The 12,582-nt window shown below is 51.2% G+C and overlaps 1 protein-coding gene across 1 annotated transcript in view; it reads left to right on the top strand.

Moving 5' to 3' along the window:
- The first annotated feature begins 305 nt into the window (after window positions 1-305).
- Fam102a (family with sequence similarity 102 member A) overlaps window positions 306-12,582 on the top strand; it is a 33,614-nt gene continuing 21,337 nt past the window's right edge. The window contains exon 1 of the mRNA XM_028757088.1: window positions 306-1,208. Coding sequence (XP_028612921.1) covers window positions 1,063-1,208 — 146 coding nt within the window. The 5' untranslated portion in view covers window positions 306-1,062. The remainder of the gene's footprint in view (window positions 1,209-12,582) is intronic.

Here is a 12,582-nt window from a genome sequence, read left to right as displayed (position 1 = left end):
CGCGGGCCCCCACACCCCGCGACCTCCCACCGCCTCTCCGTCCACCCCACCCCCTACCGCGCTTCTCAAGGAGGCGGGTCCAGCTCCGCGAGGACTCCAATCCGAGCGCCCTCAACTGGCTCTGCCTCCGCGAGCCCCGCCCCACGCCACCGCCAGCCAATAGAAATTCGTGTTCGTACATTCGGGCCGTCCAATCGCAGGTTGGCTGTGAGCCTCGCGCGCCCCTCCCCTGCTGCTCTCGGCCGCGGCACCGCGGGCGGTCGCGCCGGGGCTTCGGCATTCTCCGAACAGCGCCGAGCTGCGTCGGGCTCAGCCAGCTGCGTCCGGAGGTGCGGGCGACGGCGCCGCTGTGCTCCTGCGGTGCTAGCCGAGGCAGAAGCCATCCGGCCGGGTCGGAAGGCGCCTCAGACTCGGTCAGGGCAGGCGCGGCGTGGGTCCCAGGACTGAGCGGGAGGCAGAGCGGCACACGTTTCCCGCCCGGCATAGCCTCCCAGAGCGGTTCCTGCAGAGCCCGGGCGGTCGCTGAGGTGGCTTCCGCTTCCCGCGGCCTCACCTGCGCAGGCCGCGGTGCGCCAGGTGCGGAGGCGTGTGCGTCGCCTGGGCGCCTCCCCCCGCAGCCAGCAGGGCGGAGGCGGGGCCGCAGCCCGGGCCTCCAGCGGCTCGCCCTGCCGTCTCAGTCAGTCTCACCGGTCCGCCGGGCCCCGCGGCTCGGGATGCTGCTCCCCGCTCGCGAGCTGCCCTCCACGCCAGCCCCCGCTGCCGGGGCCGCACCTCGCTGTTTACATGCCAGTGGAGCCCGGGTCCCCCGCGGGTGAAAGCAGCCAGCTCACGGGACTGATCCCTCGGACCTGGGGCTCCGTACTCAGATCCTCTCCTGCCCGCAGCCTCCGCCGCCATCTGGACTGGATCCGGCTCTGGTGTTTTTGAGGAGGGGGGGTGTGGTGTCAGGAAAGGAATCCTAGGGTCTTTTTGTATCCCCCTCTATTTTTTTCTTCTTTTTTCTTTTTCTTTTTCTTTTTTTTCTTTTTGGCCCTACGGGCTTCAGACTCAGGGAACTCGCTCATGGCTTTTTTGATGAAGAAGAAGAAATTCAAATTCCAAACCACTTTCACCTTGGAGGAGCTGACTGCGGTCCCCTTCGTGAACGGGGTCCTTTTTTGCAAGGTCCGGCTGCTGGATGGCGGGGATTTTGTCAGCTTGTCGTCCAGGTAGGCATTGAGGCTTTCGCGTTTGCAGGGGAGGGTGGGGAGTGCTGATGAGTGAGATCTAGCTACTTGGCAAGTGTGGAAGACTCAGCTAGGGACGGACGGACAGACAAGGGATCCGCCTGGGGAAAGACTTGGGTTTGAGTGAGCTGGCAGAGTGCCTGGCACATGTCTGCAGGTGACCAGCCGGAAACATTTTAGGGCCCCGCATGCATTCTTCAAGCTGTCTGTTTGCAGACTAGTATGAAGAGAGCTGAATTAGACTTGCACTTCTGAGGGATTAAGTAGGGGTGTCCCAGGCCACCTTGCCACCAAGCTGGCCCTTGTGGCTGTCATTCGATTGAGAGCTTGAGCCAGCCACAGGTTCTCTCCTTCTGGTTGGGAAAGCCCAGTCCCAGGCACTCCTTGGATTTGATTGAGGGAGGTGGCTGGATTTTGGGTTGCCCAGCCCCCTCTTGAGTGACTGCCCTCCACTGGCTGAAGCTGGACTGCTTTGCATTGCAAATACCCTTGCCAGGAGACTGCCTTCCCCTTTGAAAGAAGCCCTCGGGTTTGATTTTGTGTGGTTCACTATCCTGGTTGGTCCAGCTTCCCAGTTTATGGCTGAATGAAATCTGAATTCCCAGTCGTTTTTTTCCAGATTGAGCTCATGGGGGTCACATAGTCCTGGCCTGCCCGCAGAGGTCCGTAGAGTCCAACTGATGGGGAAAGGGAGTCAAGTTCTGGCTCCTTCTGAGTTCCTGTTCCTTCTTCGGCACACTGGTCCTAATACAGGTTTCTCCATCGGTGTTGTAGAGGGAAGTTGCAGTAGATAAGCCCCTGGCCCAGCTCCCTAGATGCTTCTTCTTCCCAGCTTATCCCTTGCTCCTTAGGTCTTGTGGGCCTAGTTAGCTCAAACTGCTCTATTCAGAGATCTCAGAGGTGTCTTATACAGATCAGGATAATGAGCCCCAGAAAGAGGAAGTAAATGTGTAGCCTGAGACTTTCCTGGAGGCAGTTGTCAACTAGACTTGGCCAGTTGGGAGACCTGTTGGGTGAATCTGTTGGGAGAAGATCAGCTATGTGGTCTGATTCAGATTTTGGAATCTGTAGATAGAGTGAGGTGCCTGCTCTATGCGCTGGGCCTCCTGTTCTGCTCAGAGCTGCTTATCTGAGGAATTTAGACAAGGGCTGCCCTTTGTGGTGGGGGTGGCTGCAATCCGATGCCTGTGAAGTCTGTAATCCCTGCAGTTACCCCTCCTGAGGCTCAGTGTCAGAGGGTTGTGCTCAGATGGGTCTGGAGTCTGCCACTTTTAGGCTAACTCCAGGCTTTGGGTGAATTACCCAGCCTCCCTGATCTCAAGTGCTAGCAATTACTGGTGCTCTGCTCACTGCTTCGCTAGCACCTCTCAATACCACCGAGCAGGAGTAGAGGTGGGGGCCCTGACCGGGGTGGGGGGGCATTCTTACAGAGGTGAGAACAGAGGCTCAGAGAGAGTGGCTTCAGCTGCCTACACTGTGCCTTTGCCCCTCTGTTTCCTCTCACTATAAAACGGGGAAGTAATACTCACCTTTCAGTTGTGAGGGAAATGGAGAGTGTACCACACATGACCAGGGGAGTTGCTACAGCAGTTGTGATTACTGTATTGTAAGGGACCCAGGCCCCAGCCTTTCCCAACCCCAGGTCATGGGAGGGGGGACACCCCTTAATCAGCAGAGATCCTTTATGTTATCTGGGATTGAGTACAGTACCAAGGGATTTGTACCAAGTCCAGGCTAAAGTTTCACCTGTCTACCTAGACCCTTAGCCAGCCACTGTGACCCTACCTGTCAGCTTTTCTCTTGCCTCAGCTTGCCCCCACATCCTGGAAAGTCTGGAAAGTTCCAGGGCTTAGCACACATACTCTGGATTTCACCTCTGATTCCCTTCTTCCACCTGGCAAGAGACCACAGAACCCAGCCAAGCCCATGCAGCCCTTCCTGGTTCCCTTCCTGAATAAAGTCTCGTTTGGGTGGGTGGCTGGGGTACTAAAGAGGAAAGAGCTGGCATTGAGGCCCAAATCTGAGTGCGTAGATCCTGGACACCTGGGTACTGCTGGGCAGGTGTGGCTGCAGAGAGCAGTGATGTTGGAACCCAAGCCACTTTAAGGTGGCTTTGGCTTCTGTGGACTTTTACCCAGGAGATGGGGGTTCCTAGGCTGCTGTTCCCTCTGCCAACACTCCTCCCACATTAATCCTGTACCCTAGAAGCCTCAGCCATCTCTCTGCTACTATGACCCTGTTGTTTATAAGTTGGGGTAGGTACTGAGATGACTGGACCTGTTTAGATCTCCTGGGGCTAGATGTAGCAGCACAACTTCCCAACCCTAGGGACCTCTGGATGGCTTTTTTGTGCTGTTGGCAACATGGGTGGTGTCAGACTGACCCCACCCCTGCAACAACCTGTTTTCTAGCTGGTATTTCCCAGTGTGTTGAGTGCCATGGCAACAGTTAGTATTCAGCTCCATCTGACCCAGTTGGAACAGGTGCAACAGGTGATCCCTGGACTGTTCCTTAGCCTTATCTTTTGACACTGCCTTAGGAACAACAGTTCCCACAGCAACCAGACTCCTAGTGCCCAGATTGTGCTAGGCATCACGCTGAATGTTTTGAGCAGGGTATTCCCACTAATCCTCCCAGCCATCTGGAGAGGAACTGAGGCCAAAGTGGTGAAACCACACGCTAGAGGTTACCAGGTAGTAAATGGCGCTGGGGAAGCATTCTTTTCTTATAGATGGTTTCTTCAATTGTATGCTTGCCGATGCCAGGGACTTTGAGCTACTCAAATACCTGACTATCTGCTGTACTTGTGGGTGAAGACACTGAGACAGGAGGATGAAGTGACTGGACCCATGCCACTGAGCCAGAGAGTAGCAGAGATAGAACTTGATTGCAGCAGGTCCAATGCAAACCCTGCCTTGGTGGTATATGTTAGAGGCAACTACAGATCCATGTGACATTCCAGACTCTACAAAGGCTTCTTTCAGTGGGTTGGGTGGTACAGCAGAGTCTGGAGCTGGACAGTTTTGAGGCACTGAACTGGGTTTTGTGAAGCCCAAGGTAAATATGGAGTCTCCATGACTATAAGGTGAGGGTGGTACTAAAGGAATCACTGTGTATTTGTGGTTGGGCATAGGCAGTCACTCAGCACAGTGGGCATTTGCTATGTTGCCTGGGGCCTTCCAGGAGGATAATGCAAGTGGTGCCTGGGAGGGTGTCCAGGAGGATACAGAGGTCACATCTAAGTGTGGTGATTCTGGCAGAAGCTAACGTGTCCAAGTGGCTGTCAGGTCAGAAGAATGGTCCTCCCTGTCATTGGTCCCTTGGCTTGCCACATGGATGTGGGAACTGTGTCATCGGAGAGGAGAGCAAGGAAACACTGAATTACCTCACAGGATGGAGAAGAGAGAAGAGTCTGTTTCCTTAGCCAGTGGATGGGGAAACCAAAGTCTGGGGCCGAAAAGTGTCTTGCCAGGGTTACTTCATAGGAGGAATAAATGACACAGTTGGCCAGACTGTAGTCTAGCTCTTACCTCTGTCCCCTGGGATTCAGTCCTCCTCTTTACACTAAGAAAGTAGGTAGAGCCAAGAGGAGAAGAAAGATCTCTTTCAAGGCCACCTCCTGCTCTGTACTTGAGTGCTAGGTTGTCTGAGAAGCTATGACTTGGAGCAGGCCTTCACTCAACCCTTGTCCTTTCTTCTTGGCCAACTTTGAGTCCTCAGTGGGGTTTTATTTTTGTAAGTAGAGCCTGGCCACTATTACACAGGCACTGCCAGCTTTCCCTGACACAAACATGTGCCCATCATTCAGGGGTACTCAGGAGCTTTTGGGATCTTGAGTTAGCTCTGCATCTGGAGGTCTTGTGTCCAAGCCCAGACTCTAACCCAGGGGACAGGCAGACAGGCTTGATTGTCTCTTACCCAAGCCACATATTTGGCCAGGGTTCCATCCCTCAGCCTTTCACACTCTCTACGAAAAAAGCTGTAGAATGTCTCTGGGTTTACAGCCATGCAAGGCATACTCTGGGATAGCTTGGTATGGGGCTCTGAGAAAGCAGAATGGAGATTCCTAAGGGGGCAGCAGTGTGAAGGTACAAGAGGACTACCAAACTGGGTGAGGCATTTATTGTCCTGCTCAGAACTGGGTCACTGTGGGTTGAATGAATTGGAAAGGTAGGGAGTTAGTAAACATGGATCTTTTCTTCCTCCTTGACTGAGACTCCTTTCTACTGGCTTCCAGAGTGAGCAGGACTAGGCAGTCCTGTTCCTTGGAGCTCCCAGTTTGGTGGTGACAGTATGCCTGGTAGGTCAAGCTAATCCTTGTGGATCCCAGTGGACCCTGGCAGACCAACCAGTGAAAAATGTTTCTGTTAAGACATCTGTCCATCTTTGTTTTCTCTAGCTAATAATTCTTTTCACCCCTTTCCCCAAGCTTACTGTCACCTCAGGAAGGAACATTTTATGGGAGTCTTAAAAGCTGAGAGAGATTGAGCTGAAGATGAAGAAGGCCCTGTAAAGAAGCCTCTGGCTTGAAGGCATGTCTGCCTAGGCAAGGTGGGATGGGGTGTGAAAAGAGTTGTGAGGGGCTAGAGAAAACAAAAATGGAAGGTTGCCTGACTGGAACTGTTTAGTCTTGGGCCCAGGGAGCAGGGGAAGAATGTATCATTAACCCATTAAGATGATGGTTCTTGGGTGCTAGAAAGAGACAGCAGGCAGTGCTGACCTAGCCTGGCAGAGAGGTGGCACACAGAAAAGGAACAGACTGGAGAGGATAGCAGGCAAAGTGGGTAGGAGGGTTCCCCATTCTAAAGGCACACATGGCATCATACTTTGAAGGTGCTAGGTGATAGATATTCAAAAGGTGCATAGTGGTCAAAGGTGTCCTGGAAAATAAGACTCATGTAAAAGTCCAAATTTTCAGTTTCCTTTAAGTGGAAAATCAGACAATGCTATGAGGCAGCATTCAACACTTGGGACTTTGAAATTGTCTCCTCACCTGTGTTTTGAGGGCTCTTCCTCCTCTCACGGCTTACTCTGAGATCCTTGGCATGTTCTGAGTGTCTCTTATTGTCAGTTTGTTTCCTGAGACCCCTGTGGAAGATCTTTCCTGTGCCAGCCCAGTGGCCAGGGAACCTATGGTAAGAAACCCAACTGTCAGGAGGAGATGGGGAGGAGTGGGCCTTAAAGATCAGCTGGGCCGTGGTAACACCTTACCTGGCTCTCTTTAAAGTCAGATCATACTACAGTGGCCTTGGTAAGAAGCTTCCCAACCTGGTCTCATGCCTTAGTGGCTACTGCTTGGACCTGGCCTTTGCTGCCAATTGGCTACACTGTTGGCATGTGCCACTTTGGCTGTGCCTTCGCCTGCCTGGTAGCTTGGCAGTAGCCCTGACCTGAGATGATCTGGTTGTACAGAGCCAAGGCCCCTTAGGCCTGCTCTTTGCTTGGAAATCCTGGTTGGCTGGGGCTTCTTGGCAGCAATAACATTGTTGCCTTTAGGTCCTGCTTACCTGAGAGTACCTGGGAGGCCCCTGAGTGGCCTGGAAACCCTGACTGGCTTTCAAGAGGCCATGCCTGTGCATCCAGGTGCCGGCTAGTAAGCCTGCCTCTAGGTCTGAGGGACTGAGGGTCTTGGTATGTGGGATATAAGGGCTGGGAAGTAAACCAGTTTAAAAAGGAGCCATGGAGAAGTGTGAGCATGGAGAAGTGTGAGCAAGGGAGAGACATCAGGAAGAGACCTGGAGCTAAGGTGTGCTGGGAGGGCACATAGCCAGCTCTGCTTTACCTACCACTCTTGGCTAATGCTTTGAATTGTGGAGACATTAGATTTGTCCCAGGTTCTAGTGATATTCTGGACCTGCTGGCTCCCCAAAGATCAGACTGCATTTTTGTAGGTTTGAAACTGCCAAACTTGTACCTAGTGTCATCAGAGGGTTGTGGTTGCAAACTTGTGGTCTGTTTGCTTTGAATTTCTTGGCACCCGGGCTTAGAAGAAAGAGCTCTTGAATATAGACCTGAAACTGCTTTTACCCCGTTTTGCCCAGGTGTTGACTGGCAACCCTCAGCTCTGTAACCACCTTGTTTCAGGGGTGGGCAGAAGGAGCGCTGCTGATAGGAAATGACTCTCTGCTGGTTAGTTTCTATTTTACTGCCCCACCCCACCCCAGCCTGTTGTTCACTGCCTCTGATTTCAACAACCGACTTAAAGCCCAGCCTCTCCCATCTCCCTTGAAGCAGGACTACTGCTGCTGGAAGATGTAGTAATGGTGCTTGTTGGGATGCCAGCTTGGCTCCTGGTCCACAGTGGAGACACTGTTACACTGTATCTTATTCCCTCTGGGCCAAGGGGTGTACCTCTTAGTAGCTGGTACTTCCCTGGGGGTCCGGACCACTGGTGCTGACGAGAGGGTACCTATTGCTCAGGTTTGCTCCTTTGCCTTCAGCAGGGGTGGGAGACAGTAAGGAGTACCCTAGTGTCTGAGCTGAGCGCCTAGTGGGGTTTGCTGCTGTGTCCACATGCCTTCTCTATTGGCTAGTCCTGCTGAAACACTGCTCAGGTACCTAACAGACAAGCAGACAGCCCCTTACAGAGGTGCAGGCACTGGCTTTAAATCTGGTAGAGATAGATGAGAGAACCCAAGGCTTTTCAATGGCCTGTACCCTGCCCCTTGTTTTTCCGATTACTCTGCTTTCTCTCAACCCCTTACCAGCTTTTTCACATGGAATTACTGCCTAGCCCAATGCCCATCCTAGGTAGGATGCTCCCTACCGCAGGCCTACTGGCCTTGTTACCTGCTATATGCCCTGCATTTCAAAGTATTACAGTCTCTATTCGTTGTATCCAGCTCCTTCCCAGACTATGGCCCTTCAAGGCCAGAAAAGCATCCATTGCATAGTAGTCCTTGGGCCTCATGCTGTGTGTTGGCATTGCCCCAGGCTGGGACTTCTCTCTCCTGGCTCTAAACCAGTGTAGTTGTTGATGTTGACTATGTGGTGGCTACTGCCAGCTGCTAAGCCCAAGCCTACCCTCCACCCAGTGCCTGAAGTATCAGTCTGTGCCAGGAGGAACCCTTATCCATATACTAGGCAGCTGGGTACCACTGTGGACTTAAAGACTGCAATTGAGAGGCAGCCAAGGGCCCACTAGCTGAGTTGAGTGTATCACTTGCCGAGAATATTGGTGTCTGTATAGGGATGGGAGGAAGAGTGAACTCAGGCATTCATTGGTATTCTCGGGCATCCCATTGGATCTTGCTGTTGAATTGCTTTGGACTATGGCCAAGGGCTTTATCCCTGCAGACTGTTTCTTCTTCTAATGGGGAGTCACTTAAGGCAGCAGAAGGTCGAAAAGGGCAAGATCAAGGTTACCTGCTCAGCACACAACCAGGCCCAGGCAGCTATCATAGACTAAACCTGCCAAGAGAGGAAGTATACACCTGGTATCAGGAGGACAGAGGCGAGCCCTGTTCACATGGGAAGTGTTCTCTTCTTCCACCACTTCTTGGTTACAGGGGTGGTCTCTGCAGACATGTGCAGGCAAGCACCCGTGGCTTATACTTTCCTGGGTTGTTCCATGACAGTTTTCTGGTCACCTTATGTTTGGGTCCATGAAACTGTGGAATAGAGTCTACCTCTAAGATCCCACCTGTCTTCACCTGTCCTAGTCTGTGCTGGACAGGCCTTGAGGAAGTGATGTGGATTTGGGGTGGGTAGGTAGAGCTTGGTTGTGGGAGAAGAGCAGGAAAGAACCGTGGTTTGGGAGGGTCTTAGAGAGGGGAGGTGTTCGGGGACGGACCTGACAATGTGCTGATGAAGCTAGGGTGGGTTTGGATCAGTCAGGCTTGGATTGTATTCATTTCTTAGTTCACTACTATTTTTATGTACATGAGTGTTTTGCCTTCCCGTAAATCTGTACACTCAAGTGAAAACTTAGGGGTTCTTTGGAGAGTCAGTTTTGTTGGATGGTGTTTTGTTGGGGCAAACATGTGAAGGACTGTTTCCCTGAAGCAGACACAGGGGAGAGGTTGTTCTGCTAAAGCAAGCATGTGAAAGGACATGTGATGAAGGATTCTTTGCTAACAACACACATGTATTGGTCCACCTTACGTTGTGTAGTTGAGCTGCATTTGTCAGGACTCCATAGAGAGAAACACACCAAAAAACTTCTGGTGTGCTGCAGTTCCTTGCTGCTTCCATGGACTCGTGCTGATAGGCAGAGTGATGTCAGCTGAGACAGACTCACATGCTGAGGCAAGACTGGTGGAGGACACATGATGTTTGGAGGGTATAAATAGGACTGGACAGACAATGGTGTGGCTGAGCTTGGCTTGCTTCAAGAGCTAGCTGTGCAATGTCTGTCTTCGATGATCTTCACTTTGCTGAGAGAGGCATAGTTGAGAACTTCTCCTGGTGTCTCTCTGGATCCTTCCTGCTGACTTGTTCCAAGGCTGAGGTCTGGCTGTTTCTGCTAGTACCACCACTGCTGATTCGGGTTTGCTATTCTGACTCTACTGAACTAGACTGCTGGTGTGTCTGTGAGGTGTTTGCAAATAGATTGAGCTGCTACTGTGAACTTATGGGCTGAATTGCTGATTTCCAGACAACACAGACAGAAGTTGCTTCAAAGAACCATTTCTAAACAGGTCCACTACCCCCGTATCCTTTCTTTTCCACCACTTCTGGTGAGTGGAGGGCTAAAAAGGGAGGTTAAAGTGTTTAAGAACTAAAATTAAAAGTAGGATTTGAGAAAAATCCTAAAGTTACATTACACAATGTGTGTACAGTGCCCACGGAGATCAAAAAAGGGTGTCAAGATCCCCTGAAACTAGTTACAGATGGGTGTCAGTCTCCACATGGATCCTGGGAATTGAACCCTGGTCCTTTGGAAGAGCAACCAATGCTCTTAACTGTTGAGCCATTTCTCTAGCCCCTAGACGTGTACTTTAGAACTACTATGCTTACGGCTGCCAGTTACAGGAGGGCAATTGTGTTAGGCCAAGAAGGGTGTCTTCCCAGCCATTGTCATGGACCATCTGGAGACACTCTGCAACAGGTAAAGTGAACATGTACTACAGACAAAAGGCCTAAGGCAGATGTGATGGTTTGAATATGCCTGGCCCAAGGAGTGGCACTATTAGGAGGTGTGGCCTTGTAGGAGTGGGTGTGGCCTTGTCAGATGAAGTGTGTCATTGTGGGGGTGGGCAATGAGACCCTCTCTTAACCACATGAGAGCCAGTCTTTCCCTAGCAGCCTTCAGATGAAGATGTAGAACTCTCAGCTCTGCCTGCACCATGGCTGCCTGGATGCTGCCATGCTCCCACCTTGGTAATGGACTGAACCTCTGAACCTGTAAGGCAGCCCCAATTAAATGTTGTCCTTGTAAGAGTTGCCTTGGTCATGGTGTCTGCTCGCAGCAGTGAAACTCTGACTAAGACAGCAAGAGTTCATGATAATACTTATATAGAGTTCTAAAACAGTCTGGTTAAGAAAAGATGAGGTTATATGTGTTGGAGTGGGGCCATGTATGGAAGGGGCTTTTAGGCCTGCAGAATTCTGCTTGGGCTTAGTTATGCAGTATGTTTTTTCTTGAGGACTTGTAAGCTGCACACCTCTGCTGCAGAAACAGACTTTGAGTTGTCCATACCTCTGGGCTCTAGGTGGACACCAAAACTTTTAAGACAAACACAAGAGTGCCTGGAAGTCTGAAGTTGATCTTTGGGGCTTTTCCTGGGTCTTTCTGGTAAGTCAGCCTGAACCATTCCAACCCGATGAGCATTGCTCTTGTTTACAAGGCAGTGGCTCATCTTGGCAATTGCAGGCAGTCTTCCTGATCTGGGGATTTTCCTTCTACCACTTAAAACCCCAACAGAGCAGGGCTTTCTGGGCTCTGGATGGAGCTTAGCAGTTTGAAAGCTCTGTGGGCTCCTGAGGTTACCACCAGACCACTGGATGTCAGAAAGTTGGCTGTGATGGGATAATGAATTCTTCCTTGGTACCTGGATGCTATGGTGAACCTATTACTTACCCATCTATCATAGCCTGTAGCTCAGAACAGATGCTCAAGAAAAGCTGGAATGGTTCCAGAGCAGTAGTTGGAGGGAACCTGGGGCTGGAAGCATAGAAAGAAGGGTGCCTATTTCTTCATTTCTTCTTTTAGTTGCTGTTCTTCTCTTTTCCTGAAGCTCACCTGTTGAAACACAGGTAATTAGAGCTGAGCCACTCACTGCCCTGGCCTTGATACCTAGGGTCTGTAAGCAGGCAGAAACCATTATACATATTGTCTTCAGGGAAGTGCAGAGCATAGAGGGGGATGGGGTTTTGCTACTAAGCTTACAGCAACTCCAAAACCTCCCCTTTTGTTTTTCTGATTTTTCTTACTTTGCTTTTCTTTTTTTTTTACTTATTCTTTTCTTTTCCTTTTTGAGACAGGGTTTCTTTCTGTAGCCTTAGCTATCCTAGAACTCACTCTGTAGACCAGGTTGACCTCAGACTCACAGAGATCCACCTGCCTCTGTCTCCCAAGTGCTGGGATCAAAGGTATGAGCACCACTGCTGCCCAGTTCCCTCACCTTTTGTTGTTAGTTTTGAGTCAAGGTCTCACTTTGTCGTCCTGTTCCTAGAGCTCACCATATAGACCGGGCTGGCCTGCTTCTTATTTATATGAGTACACTGCAGCTGTCTAGTGTGTCTTCAGACACACACCAGAAGAGGGCATTGGATCCCATTATGGATGGGGTTGTGAGCTACCATGTGGTTGCTGGGAACTGAACTCAGGACCTCTGGAAGAACAGTCAGTGCTCTTTCTTAACCGCTGAGCCACCCTCCAGCCCCTGCCTCTATCTCTTAAGCGCTGGGGTAAATGATGTGTACTACTCTACTTGGCTCCAAACCCTGTCTTTGGGACGAGCCTTTGACTGGTGGGCCCCACTAAGTCCCAAGAGGAGACAGCCTAGGCTCAGCAGTTCTTACAGGGTTTGGGTTTGCTGAAAGGATAACAGGGAAAAATTGAACCGCGCTGTGAAGCTGACCCTGCCCGTATTGGATGTCGGCAAGACAGCCTTTCTGTTTGGGGCTTTGGGTTGCAGAAGGCATCCTCTGTAGCAGCCATTATTACAGACCTATCACATGACCACTGTTGAACAAAAAAGGCCTAAGGCAAGATCCACCATGGCATTTGAGTAGAGATGAAAGGCATTGTGGTTCAAGAAGAGATGGGATTATCCTTGTTGTGTGGGGCCTGTGTCTGGACTGTGCCCACTCAGCCTGACTCCTAGTAAGTGCTCAGTAAATGTGAGTGAAGTTAGTGGCAGTGGCAATGGTTGGCCCAGGATTGGTCTTGAGTCTGCAGTCTCAGGTGTCT

Source organism: Grammomys surdaster, unplaced genomic scaffold (assembly GCF_004785775.1).
Source record: "Grammomys surdaster isolate TR1022 unplaced genomic scaffold, NIH_TR_1.0 126133, whole genome shotgun sequence".
NCBI lineage: Eukaryota > Metazoa > Chordata > Mammalia > Rodentia > Muridae > Grammomys > Grammomys surdaster.
The sequence above is the reverse complement of the archived record's forward strand: the minus strand, read 5'-3'. Positions and strand labels throughout refer to the sequence as shown.